This window comes from Sorex araneus, chromosome 2, assembly GCF_027595985.1.
Source record: "Sorex araneus isolate mSorAra2 chromosome 2, mSorAra2.pri, whole genome shotgun sequence".
NCBI classification, from domain to species: domain Eukaryota; kingdom Metazoa; phylum Chordata; class Mammalia; order Eulipotyphla; family Soricidae; genus Sorex; species Sorex araneus.
This window is the reverse complement of record NC_073303.1, coordinates 134,148,132-134,174,388: the sequence shown is the minus strand read 5'-3', so window position 1 is coordinate 134,174,388 and position 26,257 is coordinate 134,148,132. Positions and strand designations below refer to the sequence as shown.

Sequence of the window (26,257 nt, the reverse complement as noted above, 5' to 3'; positions counted from 1 at the left end):
GAGCGACCCCAAGCACTGAGTTGAGGGTGACCCAAGAGAAAACCGAGCATTGAAGGGTTCAGTAGGCAGAGGACAGGGGAAGAGTTTCCCAGCTTGAGAAGAGAAAGTGAAAGAGTCCGTGGCAGGAAGGAACATGGGCAGCCCAAGGAAGAGCAAGCTGAGGGCCCCTGCAGGGGCTGGCGGGGAGGGGGCTGGCAGGGCCTATGGGGGGCTGCAGGGGGCTGACAGGGCAGAGCCCAGCTGGCCTGGTCTGTGTGGCCTTTAGAACTAAAGATGAGAAACACACTCACAGAGAGGCCTGAGGTGGGGTGTGGTGGGGGTGCTGGAATCCATTTCCAGTTGGTAAGTGATTGCAGGGAAAACCGGGTTAGCCGCAGGCTACGAAGGCCCCCGCAGATCTGCACAGACCCCCGCCTTGCGGGGAAGCCATGGGGGCTTTCTCCTAGGCAGATCCATTTCCTTTGGGGCCATCAGGGTCCACCCTCCATCTCAGACTTGTGACGAGTGAGCAGGGATGTCACCCGCTGCCCTCACTGCTCTCTCCATCCTCTCGGACAGGAGGCAGTATCCAGGCCCCCACCCCACTTCCTTTCCTTGGTTTTGCATCCCACTCTCCAGTGTTGCCTGCACTCTTCTCGAGCCTGTGACTTGAGTCCCCAACACCCCCCAACTACTGACTGTGCCTAATCTTGCTATTAAGGTGCGTGTCTTGCATGCAGCTGGCCCAGGTGCTATCCACAGCATCCCACATTCCAGGGTCCTGAACCCTTGCCAGGGCCTGAGCACAGAAGAAGGACTAAGCTCTGAGCACTATTTGGTGTGGCCCAATCCCACCCATCCCAGTAAACAACAACAACAAAAAAAATAGAGAGAGAGAGAAAAACTTCTTGCTAACAGAAGGCTAGAGTTGCACAGGATCCCCACCTACAGTGGACTGACAGATACTGGAGCTGGGAGGAAGCGGACAGACACAAACCCTCCCTCTTTCCCCACCAAGCACGACACCAGAAGTTTCCAAACTTGGTCTATCAGCTGCCTTTAAGAAAAAGCATTGCGCACTGCCCCAGTGAAATCCACCTTCTTTAAGAAAATAAAGAGAAAGTGCTCCCTCCCCTGTGCCTCACTGCACCCAAGGGTGCCACTGCTCCTCTGGACTAGTCTGGTGCCCCACTTTGAAATGGTCACCACACCCCACTGTCTTGTCCAGGCTGTGTACAATGTGTGTGTGTGTGGGGGGGAAGTTGAGGCTGGGGAAGGGAGAGAGAAGTAATTGAGCTCAATGAGAAAACCAGAAAAGCTGTGAAAAACTCAGCTAAATCTCAGCTAATTTTGACCTCTTCCCCATTTTTGCAGCAAGGGGACATTTTTACTGAGAATTACAATCTAAGAAGCAGGAAGTGGGGAGTGTGTTTGCCAGAGAGAAGCAGACCTTCCTGCAGAACTGTGACTCAGGAGAGCGGCCTTGGCACACAGGTGCCACTGCACAGTCACGTGGGTCCCACAGAGCCCCAGCCAAGTGCTCAGTGACCTGAAGATTTAGGGTTTTGGGGATCTCAGGCAGGAAACCCTGTGCCTTTACCCTGTGTCAGGCTGCAGGCTCAGGTTAGAGCCATGGACTGGAGTCACTCAGTTAAGGATGATTAACCAGGAAGATAAATAAGATATAACTGCTGGACCCAGAGAGATAGTACAGGGGTTAAGGCACTAGTGCATTGAAACCCACCCTGGTTCATCCTCCAAACCCCACTAGGATGACCCTGAGCACAGAGCCAGGTGTGACCCTGAGAGCACAGCTGGGGATGCCCCCCAATGTGGGGCTGCCCAAAGAGGGTGGGTGAGCACACGTGTATCAATGAAACCAGGGCCAGGAGATAACCCAAGCAGCAGGAGCACATGTAGGACCCTGGGCTCAAGACCTGGCACATCAAGGGCCTCCAGCACTACTAAAAGTGACTCAGAGCACTGCACCAGGAGCAATCCCTGAGCACTGTGGAATGTGCAACCCTGTCCCCCAAAGACAATTTAAAAGCACCAGATCTAGACACACCTAGAGAACAATCTCATGGTTGCAGGAACAATACTGCAGAAAAAGCTAATGTGGAACGCGTCCCTCCCATTCTAAACTGCTGAATAAAGCAGCATTTCTTAAAAGTTCCTGGGAAGGGCCAGAAAGATAGAAATAAGACCAGAGTTAAGGCATTTCATTGACCCTGGTGTGGATTTCTGGTACCACAAAGCTCCCTTAAACATTGCCAGGAATCACTCCTGAGCACAGAGCCAGGAATAGGCCCGGAGCACCTGAGTATGACTCAAACACCACCCCCCCCAAATAAATTGATAACTTTAATATTTAAAAAATTAAGTGTTTATGGGTAGAAGGGTTCCAGCAGCAGTGTAGGGTCCTGGAACTTAGGCGGGTTTGTGAGGACTTGCTACATTGACAGAGGTGTGAAGCTGTAACCCTGAAACTCCAGACTATTGTAAACCAATGATTAATCAGTTCTTTGGGCCACACCCAGCAGTGCTCAGAGCCCAGGAATCACTCCTGGCAGGGCTCAGGGGCCATATGGAATATTGGGCATTGAGCCCATGAGAATGGATGGCCACATGCAAGGCCAATGTCCTACGTGCAGTATTCTCTCTCCAGCCCTCAATACATCAATTTTCAAAGAAGGAAATAAAATAAGAAATGATGATACCTTGCCAAGACTGGGAGCTTATCAAGGAAATGGCAGGAAGGCAGCCAACAAACACCAAGGAGAGAGGAGTGGAGGTCAGGCCAGGGAGTCCCAGACAGGCTCACGGGTCAGGGTAGGCATCAGCAGGGAGGGGTGAGCCACCGCAGGCTGTGTGAGCCCAGCGCTGAAAGTTCTCACTCCGCAGAAAACTTAAGAGCTGCCGGCCATTAATATCAGAACCAGAAAATTTCTAGCCACCAGCTGACTTAGGAGACACAGTTAAGATCCACTTTAGGTCAGTGGCAAGACAAATCACTTGAGAACTGTCACCCTGCTGAGCAGGCAGAACTCAGTGACTCCCTGGTGGTAGGAGGAATGAGAGGACAATGGTAAAGATGGGGACGGAATATGTGGCCTTTTTCAAAGAAACTCATGAGGGTGTAAGGATCAGGGCCAGGAATAGTGCAGTGGCTAAGGTGCACCGCTGGAAGGTGTCCAATCCAGGTGTGATTCCTGGCACCACACAGTCCCCTGAGCATCACTGGGCACAACCCTGGACCCCCAGCACTGCTGCGGTGGCCCAGGTAACCCGGACACTGCAGGGCCCATGCAGCTCCACTTGGGGAAAACCCAAAGCCAAATGCTTGGATTCTGACAGTAAAATTAAGGTCACCTGATGGGTAGTGGGGGTAGAAACAGAGGATGGGGACTCAGTAGACACAGGTGGAAGGAATCCAGTAGACTGAGGTGGGTAGGATTGAGTAGACCGAGGAGTCTGAACCCTTCTCATTATTATAACTGAGAGTTCAACCCTATGACAAACATATCTGCCAGCTCACCACCACCCCCACAGCCCGCAGTCCTGGAGACCACCATTCTACTCTGCTTCCCTGAGTTCAGTTTGTTGTTGCTGTTGCTGCTGTTCAGGCTGTCGGCAGTGCTCAGGGATTACCCCAGCAGTGCTCCAGAGGCATAATACCAAGGCATAATACCAAACCAAGGTTGGCCACATGCAAGTCTAGTGCCTAAACTCCTGGTACTATCTCTTCAGCCCTCTGAGTTCAGCTCTTTTTACATTCTACACATGAGTAAGACCTGGTATGTATTTCAGAAATAGCCCAAGACCTCTATCAAGAATACAAAGTGTTCAGAATCAGAAATAGCATTCCAGATTATTCTTCAAATCCTGCATCAGCAAATATCATGTGAATCTTCTTAGTGAAACAATCCCTTTCACTCAGAATAGCTCTGCAATAGTTGTTCAATCTGACAATTAACCTGTCCTGTAGCAGCATTTCTCTACTTTTTCTATGAGTCTAAAATTTCTGTCTTCCAGTAGAAACACTGGGGCAAGACTCAGAAGAGCCTTTGGAAGTCTATCTCTCCCCTGAAATATCCTGCAACCCCACAATTCCTTGGAGTTGCATCTGTGGATCTGCCACCACAGGAGTTGTTACTGGCGCTTGACAAGAACTCTGGTTTACACTAGGGACATTATCAGGAAGGAAAGCACAGGAAAGGATTCACAGGTAGTCTACTGAGCTACTAGTGGAAGGCGAACTAGTGAGGCAGAGCATCTGAGAGGTAGTGGTAGGGACAGAGGCAGCCAGGCATCAGGTTTGGCAGCACTTAGAGTTGTCCAAGAAAACCTAGACTTCCTGGTTATTCTTTTCTGTTTGTTTGTTTTTGAGGGAGGGTGGGTTGGTGCACCTCAGGTGACAATGCTCAGGGAATGCTCGAGAGACCACATGGTATACTGGGGATTGAACCCAGGGCGGTTGCATGCATGGCAAACTCCCTACCCATAACACTATTTCTCTAGCCCCCATCCTATCCTGGTTATTCTTGGTGACTTTTTTAAAAAAAACTTTTTTATTGAATCATTGTGAGATATACACTTACAAAGTTGTTCATGATTGGATTTCAGTCATACAGTATTCCAACACCCATTCCTCCACCAGTGTACATTTCCTAGCACCAGTGTTCCCAGGTTCCCTCCCATCACCCCACAACCCACAGCCCCTGCTGCCTCTATAGCAGCTGCCTTTCTCTCTCTCTCTCTCTCTCTCTCTCTCTCTCTCTCTCTCTCTCTCTCTCTCTCTGGTCTGCAACAATATTGATACTGAAAGGTTATCAAGAATATCCCTTACCTACTTTTAACTCGCAGATCTTGTCCAGCGTGATCATTCCCAGCTATTATTGTCATAGCGGTCTCTTCTCCATCTTACCTGCCCTCAGTCCCACACACACTTGTGGTTAGTTCCAACCAGTGACTGGTCCTCCTAACCCATTTTCTCTGGTCATGGATATTGTTCTTCTACTATATAATTTTTATATATCACAAATGGATGCAGTCATTCAATATCTGTCCCTGTCCTTCTCACTCAGCACAATACTCTCCATGTCAATCCACTTGTAGGCAAATTCCATGACTTAATTTTTCCTGACAGCTACATAGTATTTCATTTTATAGATGTGCTATACTTTCTTTGTCCATTAGTCTGTTCTTGGGCACTCAGGTTGGTTCCAGATTCTGGCTATGGTGAATAGTGCTGCAATGAACATAGGAGTGCAGGTAGTGTTTCTGTATGGTTTTGGGCCCCCAGGGTATACTCCCAGAAGTGGTATTGCTGGGTCAAATGGGAGCTCGATTTCTAGTTTTTTTTTAGAAATGTCCATACTGTTTCCTAAAGAGGCTGGACCAGTCGGCATTCCCACCAACAATGAAGGAGAGTCTCTTTCTTCCCACATCCACGCCAACACCAGTTGCTTTTGTTCTTTTGGATGTGTGCCAGTCTTTGTAGTGTGAGAAGATATCTTATTGCTGTTTTGATCTGCATCTCTCTGATGATTAGTGATGTAGAGCATTTTTTCATGTGCCTTTTGGCCATTTGAATTTCTTCGAGAAAGTTTCAATTCATTCCATCACCCTATTTTCTGATGGGATTGGATTTTTTTTTTTAGAGTTCACAGTGCCTTGTATATCCTTGATATCAACCTTATCAGAAGGGTACTGGGTGAATATCCTTTCCCATTCCATAGGCTGTCTTTGTATCCTGGTCATTGTTTCTTTGGAAGTACAGAAGCTTCTTAGTTTAAAAGAGTCCCATTTGCTTATCTTTGCTTTCACTTGCTTGGTCAGTGGTGTGTCATCTTGAAGATACCTTTAGCTTCAATGTCGTGGAGGGTTTTGCTGACATTTTCTTCAATGTACCTTATGGATTCTGGTCTGATGTTGAGATCTTTAATTCATTTTGATTTGACTTTTGTGCATGGTGTTAGGTAAAGGTTTGAGACCACTTTTTTTTTTTTGTGCTTTTTGGGTCACACCCAGCGATGCACAGGGGTCACTCCTGTCTCATGCACTCAGGAATCACCCCTGGCGGTGCTCAGGGGACCATATGGGATGCTGGGATTCGAACCCGGGTCAGCCGCGTGCAAGGCAAACGCCCTACCCACTGTGCTATTGCTCCAGCCCCCGAGACCACTTTTATTTATTTATTTTTTGCACGTGGCTGTCCAGTTTTGCCAGAAACTTGGTGACATTTTTAAAAGTTTCTATATGATGCTGTTGCCATGGAAGTGGAGGAGACAGGCAACTCTATATATAGCATAGCACGTGCTTGGAAAAGGCAACCTGATTGGTCTATATTAGTTGATTGGTCATTTTGTGTAACCAATTAGATTGATATAAACACTCATTAATGTAACCAACCAGAGAACAAGAACAGGGACACGTAAAATATATAAGCACAGGTCTTGAGTTGCTGGAAGTGTGGTCCTGAAGTGGATGAAGCCTCTGTGAGAAGCTGCTGTGCAGGGAAGGAGCTGCAGAGAGAAGTGGGTGCTGCGGGGCTTCTGGGGGGCATCTGGAGGAGCTGCTGGGCCCCCTCCTGAGCAGAGGCTGCTGTTGGCCACCCGAGAGCTGTGAGTAAAGAGCTGTAACCCTGAAGATACCCAGTGGCCGCGGTGCCCCTGGCTCACCATCCCCAAGCTCCCAGAAGCTGCCGTTTCAGGTTGTTTCCTCTGCTGACTGCACTGAACCCTAGGAGAGGTGAACACACGGTGTGCAGATGCAAGCAACCCGGGAGGGGCTGGAGCCGCAGGGAAGCTCCCTGGAGACGCAGGGCACTGTTCCTACAGCTGGAGCCTGGACCTGGGACACTAATCCCTGCCAGCCCACAGAACACACCGTGACTCCCCGATGAACTGCCCAATTCAAGAAAGAGACTTGCATAATATAACCCTGATGGTTCCTTCAAAACTCCCACTCTTCACTGTATTTCCTGTCTTGAAAGCAGCTTTTCAGTGAGACGTACGCTCTCTGACAAGACTGACCATCTGCAATCGGTTCTCCTCTCTGGTTAGAGACAGTGCTGAGAGTCAGGAATATGTACAGTCCTCAGTATTCAACACTCAGGGCTGGGGCACAGCTCAGAGGGCTGAGTACATCCTTGGTGTGCGGGAGTGCAGCTTGGCACTCATTAGATGCTGCACCAGAAGATGAAGCTTTTGTTGGGTTGGATAAACGCTAAGTACAGAGGAAGGTGCCTGATACTCAGTAACACAAAGGTCTCAGTGGCTTTTTACCCAGTGAGTGTCACTGTCAGGGGTGGGGGTGAGGAACTTAGATATCAGAGCTAAGTAAAGTTGAGCATGGGGATGAGGTGAGAAAATGTTAGGAATTCCCACTCATAGAAGCAACCCCACAATCTTGGCAGTGAAAGGGATGCTTGCGGGCTAGACATAAGCAGCCCAGCCTCACACGGGTGGTGTCGGGGAGCTGGGGGCTATGACACCACACACTCCACGGCAGAGGCCCAGCACCACCTGAGCCCTCCTCTTCCCAGGCACAGCTGGCCCGGGTTGCTGCCTCCTTGCTAGGACTCAGTGCTGTCTCAGGACAGGGAGAGGGAGCACCTCACACCAGGCCCCTACCATCCTCCTGTGACACAGCTTTGGGTCTGTGAGGCATGCTTGTTGCAGCAGTTTAGAAACTCCTGTTCTCTGGCCCAGAGAGAATACAGGGGTTAAGACCAGGCCCTTAATGCAGCTGAGCCCGGTTCCTAAAGGCTGCACTAAATATGCAACCCCCCACCTATAACCACCAGGAGTAAGCCTGCTGGGTGTGGCCCAACACCCACCCGCCCCTCGAAAAGGTTAAAACAAAGAAAGAAACTCCTATTCTCTAATAATTTGTCAAATATTTCTACATGAACCACCTAACTGAAAAATGTGCTTAGATATTGGGGGAAAATATGTTAAAATAGTTTTTTCAGGAGAGACTGGGCCAAGTATCACCACACTGAAGATCTAGTAGCCACACCCACAACCTACCACTACACCAAGTGCTCCACTCCACTCCACTGCTTCACTAATATTCTTGTCAGAGACGCCAAACTGTGAACAATTTCAGGTACCCGGATGCCCAGACAGAGAATCTGATGTCTTCCAGAGTTGGAGTGGCCAGCTTCCACCCACCACCCTCAGAACTTCCCAAAACCCATCAGCCACACACAAGTCCCATAGCTTCTGCATGTCGACTCATTGGCCCAGACCACAGAACCTGAAGTTCCAGGACCATGCAGCCGCATATGCAGCCAGGCAACACAGACTAATTCCTCTATACTGAAATTCCAGTAGGAGCACACCAAATTAGATGGGAAAGTAACATAGACACCAGCTAAACTCAACAAACAAAAACAACAACACAGAAGGCTCACCTAGCAATAAACAGCTTAATAAATTCTTACACCAGAACTTAACAACCCCATGATGAGCTATAATAATTTTCATATAAAATGGACTTTTGAAAAATACTCATGAGATGCAGATCAAAACAACTATGAGATATCACCTCACACCACAGAGACTGGCCCACATCCTAAAGAACAAAAGCAACCGGTATTGGCGCGGATGTGGGGAGAAATGTACTCTCCTTCACTGCTGGTGGGAATGCCTACTGATTCAGCCATTTTGGAAAACAATATGGACGATTCTCAAAAGATTAGAAATTGAGCTTCCATTTGACCCAGCAATACCACTTCTGGGAATATATCCTGGAAAGGCAAAAAAGTATAGTCGAAATGACATCTATACTTGTATGTTCATTGCAGCACTGTTTACAATAGCCAGAATCTGGAAAAAAATCCAAGTGCCGAGAACAGATGACTGGCTGAAGAAACTCTAGTACATTTACACAATGGAATACTATGCAGCTGTTAGAAAAGATGAAGTCATGAAATTTGCATATAGGTGGATCAACATGGAAAGTATCATATTAAGCAAAATGAGTCAGAAAGAGAGGGACAGACATAGAAAGACTGCACTCATTTGTGGAATATAAAGTAACAGAATGGGAGACTAACACCCAAGATTATTAAAAATAAGTACTGGGGCGGGCTGTGGCGATATAGGTTCGCGCTCTGCTGAGTGGCCACGTGTTTATTTGTACAGCTGCTCTGCTGCTCTGCTGCTGATGACCACGATCTGGAGGCCAGCTAGACTACTTTGGGTACCAGCAACTTCTTCCACCAATGTCTCTAGACTGTGAACTAAGCCAGAGCCCCATGCTGCCCCAGGAAGGGCAATGATGCAATTTCTAACATAAATCTCACTGGACTGAACTACTAAAGTACTAAAATGCAGAAATCCTAAACCTTCATATCTCTTCATATCTCTTCATTCTCAGCAATGGAAAACTATCAAATGCTTCCTTGTCAGCAGGGCTGTTTTATTGAGGGTTAGTGAATATTGTGAAATAGTGAAATAGTGAATATTGTGTTGAAATATGGAATGTAATCAAGGTAAAGAGAAAATGAAGTGAAATTTATCAGCTACATAAAGCAGGGGTGGGGGTGGGGGTGGGGAATGGGAGGTATACTGGGGTTTTTGATGGTGGAATATGGGCACTGGTGAAGGGACGGGTGTTCGAGCAGTGTATAGTCGAGATAAGCCTGGAAACTGTAACTTTCCACATGGTGATTTAATAAAAAATTAATTAATTAATTAATTAAATTTAAAAAAAAGTACTGGGAGGATTACTCCACAGCTTAGAAGCCAGCCTCACATACTGAGGGAAAAGGCAGTTCAGTTAGAGAAGGGATCACCAAGTAAATGGTGCTAGGAGGATCCGCTCGGGATGGGAGATGCACCCTGAAAACAGACTATAGACTGAACATGATGGCCACTCAATACCTCTATTGCAAATCACGACACCCAAAAGGAGAGAGAGAGAGAGAACAAAAGGGAATGCCCTGCCACAGAGGTGGGTGGGGGTTGGGGGGAGCAAGGTGGGGATGGTGGGAGGGATGCTGTGACCATTGGTGGTGGTAAATGGGCACTGGTGGAGGGATGGATACTTGATCATTGTATGACTGAAATGTAAGTACAGAAGTTTGTAAGTCTGTAACTGTACCTCATGGCGATTCACTAATAAAAAAAAATATTCATGAAAGTTCATAAGTTTGTAACTGTATTTCTTGGTGATTCATTAATAAAATTTTTTTAATAATTGATTTTAGTATTGGACCTTTATTATCTAATAATTTGAACTCTAGAATTGTATCAACACTTTTGGCTTTTGTCTACATTAAAATAAATTTAAAAAATTAAAACAGCATTTTTATTTTGTTTTGTCCTGGTGAGTGCCAGATATTCTTTAAAAAGGGACAGATTTGGAATTTGATCATTTACTTCAGATAACAGGAGAGTGGATGCTGTTCTACCTTTTTCCTCCATGATCACCTGATTTCATCATTTCCTGAGACAATGATCCAGAATTTACTCATATATATACATACATATATATATATATACATATATATATATATATATATATGTATATATATATATATAAAGTGTTGAAGGGCTGGTGCAATAGTACACTGGGTAAGGTAATTTCCTTGCATGTGGCTAACCAGGGTTCAATTTCCAGCTCATTTCCAGAAAAGACCCCTGTGTGCAGAGCCAAGATTAGCCACTAAGCACCACCAGGTGTGTCCCACCTCACCCACACCCCACTCTACCACCCCCCCAAACAAAAGAAAAAGTAAAAGTTGTGTCAGGTGGGAGGTCGGGAACCCCAGTGCCTATGATCATGGTATGCATGGTCATGCATGCAGCATTGGACAGCTCATTTCCTTACAGGCATGGCAAAAACAAGACTGGGCCATGGAGATAAACACTTAAGACTGGACCCTCCTACACATGCCTCTTCACCCTTTCTTGCGGCCACACTTTCCTGCCTCACCATGCCTCCATCATCAACACCCAATAGGAGTGCAATCACTTACCCAATGCATGGGTTGGTCTGGTACCTTGGCGCTGTGTAGGAGAAAGGAGAGATGTTTTTGTCTACAAAGGAGCCAAAGCCCAGTCGGAAGTTGCTGGTGAGCTTCCTCATTTCCTCCGCCAGCTTGGTGCCCAGGTTCCGGATGCTGTCCAGGTCATCCTTCATTGACAGGGAGAGGTCCATCAAGTAGTACAAGTCCACGGGGTAATCTTCCACCTGTCGGACCTGCAGCTGGAAGTTAGTCTTGTCCCCTGTGCCAACAAGGAGGTTAAAGCATGTTAGCGGGCATCTGAGGGTGTGAGGGGGCGGGTCTCATGGGTTTGACTTTTCAAGCTGATCCAACTCTTACTTTTCTCAGTGACTCTGAGTCTTATAGAATAAATATTTTCTTTGGGAGCAGAGTACCTAAAGGGATTAATGGTGCTGAGGATGGAATTCTTGGTTCTTTTTCTGCACACTCAACTCAAGAAATTTTTTTTATTTTATCAAATTTTGTGAACTACCTTATAAAATAAAAAAAATTTTAATTAAAAAAAAATGAGAGACACACAAACAAATCTCGGAACCCAGCAGCTTTTGGCAGAAATGCGTCCAGACTTTGCATTAGGCTATTGGCACCAGGTCACCCCAAGTGGGAAAAGGTGCCATCCCTCCACCTATTCCCTCTGGCAGCCTGGTGGCCACCATCCTCCAGTGTTGGATATCATTGGTTTGTCCTGCTCCCCTTGCCACTAGGAGCTTAGGTATATCAGTTACACCCATCAAAGTGCTCCCGAGTCACTCCTATTCCTTTGTTTATCTGTAACCACTTCTACCAGTTTATCTGCTCTTCCTCTAATCAAACTCTGTTAATTTGTAAGGTCAGACCTTGATAGGACAGTGTACTTGTATTGTAAGTTACTGTTGTCTTTCTCCTCTCTTATGTCTTTTGAATAGTTTACTTTAAAACAATATCTTTTTTGTATGGACAAAGAAAGACATTTATTATTATGCTTTGGTAACATGGGATTTAATTGGCTTCAAATATTATTCACTCCTGGGCATCTGCTTTCTGGACTTAAGCCTCAGCTGCCCTTGCTTCCTAGCACCCCCAAAAGCAGGGTCCCGACGAGGGACAGGATGGACCCAGGGCAAGCGGTGAGTTATGTGCTACCCTGGCATCGAGATGGGCCTGGCCAAAGCGCTTAATGCTTAACTCTATGTTAAGAGCTTGGTCGTGGGCTTGTCATGTCATGATCCAAAAGCAATGACGAGACTAGGGCCCTGCTAGGGCTAGGAAAGACTAATCTGGCCTGGGCACTGTAGTCTGAGATCGAGGTGACCCCGGGAGAGCAATTCTATAAGCTTAATGAATCTCTTGCTATGTCCATACAAAATGATTTATAATATGAATACTTATATGTTAGTTGGACAAAGAGGGGAAACACACCCATGGGATTCCGCTCTTGGGCGGATGTCCTGCTGAAAGAGATTCTGTCCTAATGAAAGCATCCCCTAAGGGATAGAACTTTACCCCCTATTGATTGTAACCACACCTATGCATATGCATAAGCCCTGGCCCCGCAGCATCCGGGATGGGGGGGGGGGGATTTAAGGTGGCTGTATGAGGGGGCTGGGGGCGAGTTCCAGTAGATGCAGAGAGGAGAAGGAGAATGAACTAGCATGGGGGAGGAAGAAGCAGGAGGAGAATCAGAGGAGAATGGAGATGGGAATGGAATAAACTGCGATTGAGACCAACCAGCCTGGCTCCGTTCCTTCCTTCACCTGCCTCGTCATCTCCATCAACCTCCCCGTTCGGTGTCCACCTTTTCTTTTTCTTTTTTGTGTTTTCACACACTCCAGAGCACACTGGACAGTCAGGTACAGGCCAGCAGTGACAAGACACACGGGGCCTCATGGGATAGGGGTGGAGCCTCTCTTTTTCCTCTCCCACCCCATGAGACCCTGAGATGCTGCCTACGATCAGATCCTCTGGCTGCTTTTTTTTTTTTTCTTTTTGGGTCACACCCAGCGATGCTCAGGGGTTACTCCTGGCTTTGCACTCAGGAATTACTCCTGGCGATACTTGGGGGACCATATGGGATGCCGGGGACCAAACCCGGGTCGGCCGCGTGCAAGGCAAACGCCCTACCCGCTGTGCTATCGCACCGGCCCCTCTGGCTGCTTCTTAAGCTCCTTGACGGTCATGATCCCAGAGACACACAAACGAATCTTGGAACCCGGCCGCTTTTGGCAGAAATCTCTCCAGACTGAATTATTAAAATTTCAGAATTCCCAAGACACCATATGCTATTCATAATCAGCAATAGAAAACAAATTGTCTAATGTTGCCTTTTCGGCAGGTTTGAGTGTTGGGGGAAAATTCCAAAGAATAATGGTGGGACTGGTGTCAAAATATTGAATGTAATCAAAGTAGAGAGAGAGTAATGTGGAAATTATCTGCCACACAGGTAGGGGGAACTGGTGGGGTGGAGGGGAGCATACTGGGGTTTTTGGTCATGGAAAAAGTGCACTGGCCAAGGGATGGGTGTTTTGATCATTATATGACCGAGATTTAAACCTGAAAGCTTTGTAATTGTTCTCACGGTGATTCAAAAAATAAATTTATAAAATTTTTTTTAAAAATTTTAAAAAATTTTATTTTAAGAAAACCTGTTAACTACCAGTCACCTTCATAAGGTTCTGTATTCTCAGCATAAAGGACTTAGGGTTAAGGATGGAGTCAGCAAACTGGCGAAGACTTTTGTGTCAAAGGCCTAGACACAGATTGGGTAAGAGTGGTCCCAAATCATACACCAACTTCAGAGAAAGAACTGGTCAAGATAAGGATGTGGCACCAGGAGTGTGTCAAGGTGAGCATGAAATAGAAGACAGGGGAACAAAAGAAGGAAAGATAAGTACCCATACGGTGAGTCGAATGGAGTGGAATGGGACAGAGAGATGAGCAGGGCAAGGGAACATGGGGGCGGGGGAGAGAAGAAAGCAGCTAAAATAGCTCCATAAGAGGCCCAGAGAGAGCTCAGTGGCAAAATATTTGACTTGCAGGCGTGAGATTGTGAGTTCAATCCCCAACATCCTCCTCACATGCACTGAGCATTATCTGATGACATTGTCATTTGGGATCCCTGGCTCACAACCACAAAGTGTGCAATCTTTCCACAACCAAACGTGCAAACACCACAACTCAAGTGTGCAACCCCTAGTGAGCACCACAACCAAAGGTGTGACCTCTGGAAGCCCCATCCCCAGGTGGACAGAGTGACCCATATCTGCCAATGAGGGTCAGGATGAAGATCCCAGATTCATGGCAAGTCTCTAAAACACATGGTTTAGGACCAACCTCAAACTGTGAGTCATACCAGGTAACTCTGTCAGCACTTGGACTTCTGAGCCTCACAGAGGCTCCAAGAGAAGTGCTCACCCTCTGGGAAAGGCCTGTCCTCGTACATCTGACATCAGATGTGCTCTTGGGGCTCACAGGTGCCGTCACAAAGTGGACTCACTTCTGCCCAATGCTTGCTGGGCAGAAAAACCAACCCTTCGCTCTAATCTGACAACTAGCAAACTGTCTTTCCTGTCTTCTTTTCTTCTGTTTGCTTAATGCACAACATGCCTGTAAGCTTGTGGTGTGTGTGTGTGTGTGTGTGTGTGTGTGTGTGTGTGTGCTGTGCTGGGGATAAAACTGAGAGCCTCACATAGATCTACTACTGTGACAACGTACCTAGTTCTTAACTCCCGGAAGACTCTTCATCCGTGTCATCTGTGTGATTGTAAACATTTCGCAGACTTGTCTAGTGTGCCTCTTTTTCTCTAAGGAAAGTGAAAGCCTAGTGCTAAAGGATACCAAATAGTGGAGTGGATGTGCCAGCCTGAGTACCTGAGTGTCCAAAGGCCCTCTCTGTCCTGTCACTGTTAACATGGAAGCTGGCTTAAACTTTCTGGACAGAGAATGTGATTCTCCATATGACTCTCATTCCATGCACTCCCACCCCACCCCCCGCCCAAGGAGGCAGAGTTCATTGCCTATACGGCGAAGAATCAAGTGACCCAAAGGATTAGCCCAAGTTCCAGCTCTGCCTCTTGACTACTGATTCACCCCAATCCAATGTCCTTAAATGAAACCTGGAAAAGAACAGCAAACGGAGCTGGAGATAAGGGTGCACAGCTGCGGGAGAGATGCTCTGGAACAGGGGCAGCTGTGGCGTGAAGGGTGATGGTTATCGTCACTGTCTCTGGCCCCCACATGGTGCCCTGACGTGTTCCTGGCTCTAGCCACCTGCAGATTGAGGCCGCCTGGGTTTCCTGTTGGTATAAGGCTATTTTTAAAAGCCATCGGGTCTGACTCAAACGGAAGAATGTCCGAGATTTCTTCCAGAATGAATTCTGGGCTGGGTAACATCTGTCTCTGGTTCCCATCGGGCATGCGAGTGGGCCTCTGCTGGGCCCCTCCCAGCCTGGACGTCACGCCACAGTGGGGAATGACTCTGGGGCAGGGGACACCCTCTGTCTCCTTCACCTGCACTAACCCCAGACTCAGATGGACAGAGCCTGAGCAGATCATGTCATCTCTGTCCAATCCCAGGGTCTTCTAGCTGGGGCTCTGCATCTCCTTTTACCTGAGCCCTCCTCCCATTCTCCCAGCTGAGCCCCTCCTGTGGTTTCTAAGTAATTAGCAGATAACCTCCAGAAGACCCAGAAATAGCTACTGGCTGGATCTGGGGCATGGGGGACTGGAGGCAGACTTGACAGGGGGAGCTAGGGTAGAATCCAGTCCCAGGGCTCATGGGACCTGTCCTCTCCAGGAATCAGAGGAGCCTGTCCCCAAGGACTGAGGGGACCCTGTGCCCTGTCCCCCAGGAATCAGATGGGGAAACTGGGAGGTGTCTATAAGTGACTTACAAATACTTCTGCAATGCAACCCCAAGAGTTGACTATTAAAGCAATTCCCTATGGGGATAAAGAGAAAATTCTGCCAAAAACTTGGGTGTAAACAGCTTTAGCCATTCAATTTAATTCCAAATTTTCCAGACAGGAAGGCAAGGAGGGAAACAAGATGTGTAGACCTTACTGTGTGCTAAGGCGGTTTCTATTCTAAGTGGGAAATATCTTGGCCTTAATTCTAAGGGAAATAACACCAGCACCACCCCCCCCCCGCCACACACACACACCCCTCCCCAGAAAAGCTGCAAATGTTTTTAAAAATTTTTTTCACAGTTTTCTGGGACTGGAACGATAGCACAGCTGTTAGGGCGTTTGCCTTGCATGGGTGCCTTGCACGCGGCCGACCCAGGTTCGATTCCTCTGTCCCTTTCTGAAGCCCAGCAAGCTACTGAGAGTATCCTGTCCACACGGCAGAGCCTGGCAAGCTACCTGTGGTGTATTCCATATGACAAAAACAGTAACAAGTCTCACAATGGAGACATTACTGTGCCCGCTCAAGCAAATCGATGAACAATGGGAGGACAGTGCTACAGTGCTTTCTGGGATAGAGGAGCACATGAAACTTTGTGCTATCATTTATGTTTCCAGGTTTGCTCTCAGCTCTGATTTCCAAGGCCACCAACTCTTCTTAGCACCAATGGAACATTCTGTCTGTCAGCAGATCCTCCAGGGCTGCCATCCTGGGATGGGAGCAGGAGGTCAGCACCCACCCCAAATGGTGGCCCCCACTGGCAGGTAGGAAGGGGTGTGGGGAGAGCCGAAGGGGTTCTCTATTGAGTGAAGGTTTGAGGTATACAATGTACCTCTGGGGACCCTTCTAAACACCCACACCCATTCTGATGGTCCCTCAGACACTGGCTCTGCCACGTCAGCATCCCCCCACCTTGTCCACAGGTGCACAAGGCCCTGGGGTCTCTGTGATGCTCGGTGAGGACTGTCTTCGGGACACCTTCTGGCCCCACATACTTGATTGGCCATCTCCTGTCCTTGTGGCCCCCAGCCCAGAAATGTCCTTGGCCCACGTACCCTTTGGGCTGTACTCCCCTGAGGGGCTTCCCCATCCCAGCAGCAGCAGAGATCTCGGCAAAGCAAGGCAAAGTGAATCCTGTGAGAAGCATCTCCTGTTCTTCTGTTTTTTCCTGTTTCCAAAGCACCAGAGCTCTGCTCCTCCCTGCAGTCTTCCGCCCAGAATACTTTAAGTGCAGGTCCCTGCAACAAGCATCAGGTATCAACTGGGCTTCTTCGCTTCAGAACTCTTTGGGGGGAGAGGAGTGGACCCACACGGGTCAGTGCTCTCTGCTGACTCCTGGCTCTGTGCCCAGGGATCATGGGGTATCACATGTGGTGCTGAGGATCAAATCAAAGCTGGCCACTGCAATTCCGCTTTAACGCAATCTTTCCTCCCTTCCACAAAAAGTGAAAAATTAGCCTGCTCCTTGGACACATACCTGAGAACAAGTAACTTTCAGAGTCACTGTAGGAACCCAAGGCTTTTTGTTTGGTTATTTGGGGCCACACCCAGCAGAGCTCAGGGATTACTCCTGGTTCTGTGCTCAGGGGTCACTCCTGGCAGGGCTCAAGGACCGTATGTAGTACTGGGGATAAAACCCAGCTTAGCAGCATGCAAGGCAAGTGCCCTACCTGTGTACTCGCTGCAGCCCCCAACCAAGAATTTCTACGCCATTTTTGTTGCTGAAGTTGATTTTTGTTCAAATGTTCAATGACTTTGTTCAGAAGATGAAATAGGACTTCAACAAAGACACTAAATAAATGAAAGCATTTTTTTGCTTTGCCAGAGTTACCCTGCCAGGCAAGAAAGAAAGAAGAAAGGGGAAACAGAAAAGCCAGCGATTTTACAACAGGACTCATAAGATCCTAACCTCCAGCACTTTAGTTCAAAGACCGGGAGGTAATATTACTAATCGCTTGGAATTAGATCCAGACCAAAAGCCAAGGAATTGACTCCCTGTCCAGGAGAAAATCGACAGGCCACACCAGACCCTTCCTCATCACTCAGAGTTCTGCCTCTTGCCAGATGGAGTCAAGAAAGGAGCCTCAGGAGGCATGGTGCTCCCACCCCCAGAATGGACCCCTACTCTAGGGCAGGCATCCTCACATTCCTTGATAACAACCTGCCTCACTCTGCGCTGTTGTAACAAGTACCTGGCCTGGGAGCCTGAGAAACCACAGGAATGTGTTTCTCACAGTTGGGAAGTCTGGAAGGGAAGCTGGGGTGCCAGCCTGGTGGGGCGCTGGTGAGGGTGTGTGTTCCAGTCACACACTGCTGACCTCTTGCTGTGTCTTCCTGTGGGTGGGGGTCAAGGTGGGTGGGGCTCCTGTAGGGATGCTGTCTGCTCCATAATCACTACAGCTCTGACCCAAATCATGGAGGGGTCCTAATTGAATCACCTCTCAAAGGCTTCTCCTCACAATGCTACAAGTACTGGGGTGAGGGTTTCAATGCCTGACAGGGGACAGACACAAAGCCACAATCCACAGCAAGCCTCATTTCACCAGTCACCTGGTCCACCTTTGTCTTCATAAGGGTAAGGGGTGCACACTGTCCGTAGGGGGGCAGGCCCAGGGCCCCTGAGGTAATTAGGCTCCTCTAAGGTAGAAGGAGGGAGCAGGGGAAGAAAAGCTTCATTGACAGGGGCTGGCAGGCCACCCTATCAAAAGCGACCAGTGGCTGGTAGTTTATAGTGTTGTCTCAGGTTTCAGTTCCTGGTGTTGATGATACTCTGATACTTGGGGTAACACACCTGCCATGTCGGTTGATCCCCAGCACCCTGAGGACTGCCAGGAGTGATCCCTGAATATAGAGCCAGGAGTGAGCCCTGAGCAAGGTTGAATGTGGCTCCAAAACCAACCAAACAAAAATTATGTAGAGTGCTATCTCTGGGTCACAAAAAGTGTATTTTGGCAACTTCTAAATATTTTAGAACAATTTTCTAAATTTATTCAAAAGAGCCAGACCCTCTTGGAACAGAGGGAGGCAGAGTCCCCTTTCTACCAGAAGGCCCAGCAGCTCACACCTGTACCAGACACACAGCTCCACAACTGAACCTCATCGAGCTGCCAAGCTACATAACTGCTCAGCGCCTCAGTGCCTGTAATGCAGGGCCACGAATGCAGCTATGAGACACCTCCAGATCTCATGATGCTGACAGCCCAGCAGGAGCACAGCAAGTCTCAGGGGAAAGCTGTGGAGACCACCAGGCACCAACTAGCACAATACATCCTCAGACAATAACTTTATAACACCACTGCGAGATAACTACTATCACAAATTGACTTCTATCGATCTATTTCTTGGGAATTCCATTCGATTTTCTGTTGAGATAAGCAATATGAAGTAAATTTGCTTGTACTGCTAAGACAGCAGGTTTGGGTGGTGGGTGGGAAACCAGGGACATTGGTGGTGGGATTGGTATTGGCACACTGAATGCTGAAACAACTGTATTATGAGCATGTTCATAAACCACCATGGTGTAATAATGAAAAGGCTGGGGGTGGGGAGAGGAGCACAGGGGTTAAGATTAAGCCATGCACACGGCTGACCCCACTCTGTCCTGACACTGCATGTGGTGTTCTGAGCATCCTCTGAAGGGGCACCCTGAAGAACTGCCTAGGGTGGGCCTCAGCATCCTTCTCCCCACAAAAAACGCCAAAAGCCTAAAAAGTAAAATAAGATTATTTCCAATGAAAATGTCAGAATCAGAAGATAATACAGAAGACAAGACACCTTGTACTCAAGCCGACCCACCATGGGTGGTTTCCTGACCTCCAGCAGGAGCTGCCAGCCCCTCAGCACTGCTGGGTGTGAAGCTTCCCTCCTCCCTGACAATAATAATTTGTTTAAAAAATTTTACTGACATCTAATTAAGGATGATATGGGGTGGGGACAGAGGCCAAAGGACTAAAACAAATAAAACAAAACCTTTTAACTGCCTCAATATTTAAAAAATATCTCAAACCTTTTTACATTCAGTGATTCTCTCTAAAGTTTATGTTCTTTCTTAAAGATGTTATGGCCTTTGTTAAAAAATTTGAAGATTGTTATCCTGATATACAGTTTCCAGGACTGGAAACCAAATGGAAAACATGATCCTGTGTTTGTATAAAATCCTGTGTAAAGTTTGGCAGTTCCTCAAAACGTTAAACATAGGATTACCACAGGACCCAGCAATTCCATTCCTAGCTCTATATTCATGGTTATTGAAAACATATGTCCACACAAAAACTGAAACATGAATGTCCACAGTGAATCAGTCATAATTGGCCCAAAGTGGAAAGAGCCCAAACATTCATCAACTGAAATGCGGTATATCTATGCATAAACAACAGACTAGTATTTGGCCAGAAAAAGGAATGAAGTCCTGATAAGTGCTCCAACATGGATGAATCTTGGAACTACTCTACTGGTCTAGTCAGACATAAAAGATTAGTTCTTTTTCTACTACTTTAGTAAAGATGATTCGTATGAAACATCCAGAAGAAGCAAAACCACAGACTCAGAAACAGATGAGAGAGGGGGATGTGGTGGAGGAGGAGAGACTGAATGGTTACAGGGTTTCTTTGAGAGGTGATAAACTGTTCCGGAATTTATGGTGAGGGCTGCTCAACCTTGAAAATATATACAAGCCACCAAACAATGCACTTTAAAAGGGTTTTTGTTCATTTGGGTGCCACTGCTGGCAATGTGCAGGGGTCACTTCCTGTGGTGCCAGATTTTGAACCCAGGGCACCCACATCCAGAGTTCCAGCCCTTTTGAGTCATCCTTCCAACACTAAAATGGCAAGTTTTATGGCAGATTGGTGAATTTATGGTAAGTGGTGTGTTATGTCTCAATTTCTCAAAAAGAAAAACAAAACAAAGAGCCTTCTCAACTGAAGGGCCCAGAAATGCTGAGGGCCCAGAAAGTTGCTCTAACCTGAGCTCGCCTGAGTGGGGCAGGGTCTCTGAGACACTTTGGGAGGGAAAGGGCCACCCGGTGGAGAATACGGTGCTGAAGCAACGTATGCATGAAACCATCCTTGAAAGCACTATAAGTCTGGGGTCCATTTATGGCATTAGCATCAAACCTCAGTCAGCCACATGCAAGACAAGAACCCAAACAGTTATGCTATCTTTCCAGCCACCAGCCACAGGAATTAAAAAATTTAAGCCACAAACTTCCCTTGATAATGATTACAAAACCATAAAGTCAAGGAGGGATAAACTTTGGTTCTTGTCTTTCAAGATCACTGAGTACCAGCTGTATAGCAGTTACAAAAGCAGGGCAAATAGCTGAAAAGTGCATTCCCATGTGAATAAAGAAGGAGGATCCAAGAAGAAAAGTAAAAATAATCATACGTCCAAGTGGACAGCTTGTAAGAATCTCCTCAATGTTTGTATTTCCATCAAAGGAAGATCCATCTTGTCCATTTGTTGGATCTCCTTTGAGGGTCCACCCCACTCAGGGTCTGTATATTGGTCGTAGCCTGGTAGCCCCCATATTGCTGAGTCTCTGACTTGGAACCCACCTACACAGACTCAGAGGTCCCCAAACATCTGCCGCATCAAGGCCCGGCACTCCCAGTTCCCTCCTCCTCCCCCATGGCCTGACAGGCTCCTGCCTTCCCTCTCCACTTGGCACTTCACCAAACAAAAGGCTCCCTTGTCACAGGTATGAGCTCGCTTATAAAAATAGTAACTTCGGCAAGGTTGTGCTTCTCTACCCAGCAGGACCACTGCACCCTGTCTGCATCTTCTTCCAACACAATGTAACAGCAAAGAGAACTTTCCTAAATAAATGATGACTCAGCTCTTTCTAGCAACCTGTGTGAGTGTGTGCCTGCCGGGGTTTGCTGGGTCTATTTCTGCACTGAGCAGCCTATTTAAGCCAAGATCTGGCTGGCTCCAGAACCTTCATGTTGGGCCATTACTCCGTGAAAATAGTCATTTTAACCATGTGACATGGTACATGTATACCAACAGTCTCATTTCTATCTTTCAACCTGACTGTGAGGTGCCTAGTGATACGGATCCTTGGTGCTGACTAGGACAGAGCAGGGTTAGAGCTCAGAATTGCTAACTAGAGCATCCTGCTGCTCTACACTGCCCTGAAATCTAAATAAGCCAAGAGGTAGCCATTTCCAACAGCATTCTAGATAAGGGGACAGAGCAAAAGGGTAAAAGTCAGAGGAATTTGGGGGAAAAGCTGCCTCCTCCCAAAGAGAGAAGAGGCTTTTCCAATTAAGCCACATGCTCAGCCATGCTGGAAGGTGGACGGGGTTCAGATATAGATTATTAGCAGACAGGAGGTGATTCAGAGTGGAATGTGCTCCACCCCCTTACAGGTGTAGGACTGTGACTCCACATGAAACTGGAAAGCCTGGAACTGGTACAGGAGATGACACTGGCTACCTATGGGTGTGTCAAGAATTTATCTGTGTGCAAATTCTGCAAACATTCTAACATTCTTTATTTGGGAGGAGCCTTGGGTCTCACCTGGCTGTACTTGGGGGCTGGTCCTCTTTCTCAAGTAGCTCTGAGGAGTGCTCAAGAACCATACTCTGTTCTGGAGACCAAACAGGGAACTGCAGCATGCAAAGGAAGCACCTTAACCTCCAGTTAGCTGTCTGGCCCCAGCTTTCTGAGTTCTCCAGCTCTCAGAGGCTCTAGGGTCACAAGACAAAATAATCTATAGTTAATCCCTGAGGGGGAGGGGGGCTTGAAAGATAGTACATAGTTAATCCCTGAGGGGGAGGGGGGCTTGAAAGATAGTATGTGAGTAGGGCCCTGGCCTTGCATACGACTGACCTGGGTTTAATCCCCAGCATCCCATATGGTGCCCTGAGCACAGCCAGGAGTAATTTTGAGTGCAGAGTCAAGATTAATCCCTGAGCATCACTGGGTGTGGCTCAAAACACAAACAAACCAAAAAAAAATTGTCCTTTCAGAATGCCAAAGACCAAAACGGAATTTGCTGACAGGAAGATACTTTTCCTTGGAAGCAACGCTTTGCCAGAGAAACTCACAAGAACTTGGGAGGAAGCCTACCAGTGTCCTCTCATAAAAACCAGCAACTTTATTCACAAGAGCCAAAATGGTCAGTGAGGAAGTGCCAGCAGCATCCCCCAATATGGCACTCAGGCATAGTGATTATTTTGAATCAATGTTGCCTCGGGAAGCGGCAGTGAGCACTCTGCTTGCGGGAGATCAGCAGCCTGGTTCAGCGAGGGGCACAGCAGTACAGGGCAGTCAGAGCCAGAGAGTGGGGACACACACGGCTTACATTCCTGCTGCAAGTGCCTGGCCCTAAAACCTTTGTCGTGTCAGCTCTTCCCCAAGTCACTGTTTCTCATTCCACAAAGGCTATAAAGCTCTGGCTCTGGCCACTCTGCAGAGCCCACATCTATGCAGCCTCAGTGAGTCTCAAGGCTGTTTTTCTTCCTGTTAATCTGTCTGTGACCACTGATTTATTAGATCTGCCAAAGGACCCTAGGAGAGAAGGGGAACACGTCCTCCCGTCAGTGGAGACGCGCCTATCAGCAGTGGGTGGAGAAACAAACTGCCGTCCCTGAATACTGCAGAAACCAGTCAGCCTTCAGGAAGAGGCTCTGACAAAGCTCCCTCGCCCCGGGCCTTGCGGTGTGCCTTGGGGGTAAGCCAGATGCAGAGGGTCTAGCTGTTGGAGGCCCTGGCAGGAGGTGCCAAGGAGTCATGTTCAGAGTGAGGAAGAAAAATGGGGGTGGGAGAATGAGATACGATAAATGGACACAGAGTTTCCACCTACAGTAATGGAAATACCCCTGAAATGGACAGTACCAGTGTGACACCACACTGCGAGTGTCCCTAATGCCACTGAACAAGATGGTAAAATTGAAGGATCAGACTAGAAGTGGCACCAGGACAGAGGTGGGGGGTCTTGGGCACTCTGGTGGTTGGTGAAGGATCAGTGACTTGGTACATCCAGCACTGTAACCACATGACCTAAACTACAGCAACAAGGTAGAAATGAAAAAGAAAATAGTTACCTTGGCAGTTTTTCGTTACCAACATTTCACCCAAATTTGAAAATATGGAAAACCCTTCACACAGGCATCACTGGGCTCCTCGGTGGCTGTGACTATGTCCAGCCAGGAAGGGCACTTACCAGGCCGCAGGCTCAGGGCTATCTCTTGGGGGGTCATCTGGATGACGTCGGAGCCCGAGGGGCTGGAGCCCTTGGTGCTGAGGGGCAGGCTCCGCAGGACCCGTGTGCTGCTGGCCGGGCTCTCCACCTCGCCTGCACAGCCACTGCGCTCCAGATTGGCCTTCAGGTCACACCGGGACAGCACTGCACGCGGGCTGCCAAAATCCTGGGCATGGAACAGGGAGAGTGTAGGAAGCTGTCAGATCAAAGTCCCTGCAGAACAGCCCAGGGCAGATCCTAACCCCCAAAGCCCATCTCAGTGTCTGAAGCAGAACCAGGGCCCGTCACTGTCCTGATGCCCTAAGACTAACTTTTAACTTCCGGGAGGAGTCACTGCGGTGCTGAATAGCGAATTTTTTCTCAGCTCTATATACAAAGTTAGAGTGCTTGGTTGCTCTTCTACTTTAATGCTACTCTATTCCTGAAAACCAAATATGCCTCAGTGGTCAGGGAGCTAGAACAGGGGTGAAGGCACTTGTCTTGCTCAGAGCCTACCTCACAATATGCCAACCTCTAACACCTCCCGGACAGAGCTAAGAGTAAGCCCTGACTACTGCCTGGGGTGGCTCAAACAGCTCCCACCACCACCCAAATTGAATGTGTGTGAGCCAGGGAGAGTGACCAAAGGGCTGGAACGCATTCATGCAACCTGCAATCAGCCCGGCTTGATCCCCCACACCACATGATACCCCAAACACAGTCAGGTACAACCCTGTAGCGGCTGAGCTAGGCTGGGAGTCTCTCCCTCATGACCCTCAAAGAAAAGAAAGAGAGAGAAATGGCCCAGCTTCAGGACCGGTCTCAGAGAGATGCAGGCATCTGAGTACCAGGCCAAGATCCTTGGCCCCTAGGCAGGACGGGGCAGAATCTCCACCTGCCAAGGTTCAGGGCTCCACCCACGCAAATCTGCCTCCTGCTGCCGCCAGAGAATCTGCCCAGCTTCAGGACTGATCTCAGAGAAGTCAGAGAGACACTTGCAGTTGATCATCCCAGCACCAAAGCCCCTGGAGTGTGCAGCCACATATGCAGTCCCACAACACCTCCAGATGTCAACCACTGCTGCCAACAGACGCATGAAGGAGTGAAAAGGGCTGTGAGACTGGTTGGTGATCAGTTGCCATTTATTCCAATCTTCTTCCAGCCATTTACTCCATTCTCCTCACGCACCTGTTCCAATCTCATGGAGCACCCCATTCCAGTCTGACACTGCACTCATTCCCGTCTCCTGCCTTCCCCCATGCTAATCTCCCTGCGTCCAGTCATGCCGTCTTAGCCAAGAGCCCAGCCTCCAAGGTAGCAACAACACCCAGGTCAGATAGCACGACATGTGTAAAGGCCTTCCTTCCAGAGCAGCTCTTCTAAGACAAAGATCTCCTCCTGCTTGGAGATCCACTTTAAACAGTGAAATACCATCTAGGGGTACATTTATCCTTTTCTTAGTTTATATTCATTTAAACAGTCATCTTGATTCTACTTCTTAATAATCTTTCTAGTCATTTTGTATGGACACAATTAGAGATATATTAAGCTTATAGCTCTCCTGAGGACATTTCACAATATATCCCAGACTACAGTCCTCAGACCAGATTAGTCCTTCCTAACCCCAGCAGGGTCCTTGTCCAGTCACTTCTGTCTGAGTCATGACAGAATTTGTCCATGACCTTGCTCTTAACTTATTATAAGTTTCATAGCACTTGGCACGTCCCTTTTTGATGCCAGGGTAGCTCACAGCTTGTCCTGGATCCATCCAAGTCCCTTTGTCAGGACCCTGCTTTTGGGATATTAGAAACTAAGGACAACTGAGGTTTAAGTTGAGTAAATATGAAGATGCCCAGGAGTGAATATTATTCGGAGTCAATTCACTCCCAAGTTACAAAAACACAGCATTAGCTGTCTTCCTGTGTCTAAACAAAAAGGACATTGCTCTAAAGTAAACTAGGCAAAGGACATAAGGGAAAGAGAAAAGCAATATTTCACTTACAAATACAAAACTCAGAGAGTCTGACCTTACAAGTCACAGTCTGATTTTGGGATATAGGTGATTCACAGATAGGAGAAGCAGAGCACAGAGGAGAGGTTAAAGATAAATGCAGAGGAATGGGAGCACCTGGGAGCACTGTGATGGGAGTAGCCCAATAAACCTAGTCTCCCTGCGGTAAGGGAGA

The 26,257-nt window shown here is 47.8% G+C and overlaps 1 protein-coding gene across 1 annotated transcript in view; it reads right to left on the bottom strand.

The window, feature by feature from the left end:
- Nucleotides 1-26,257, bottom strand: part of ITGB5 (integrin subunit beta 5) — a 129,866-nt gene that overhangs the window by 79,833 nt on the left and 23,776 nt on the right. Inside the window, exons 3-4 of the mRNA XM_004606660.2 lie at nt 24,054-24,258; nt 10,973-11,222 (exon numbers count right to left, since the gene is read on the bottom strand). Of these exons, the coding sequence (XP_004606717.2) occupies nt 10,973-11,222; nt 24,054-24,258 (455 nt within the window). The remainder of the gene's footprint in view (nt 1-10,972; nt 11,223-24,053; nt 24,259-26,257) is intronic.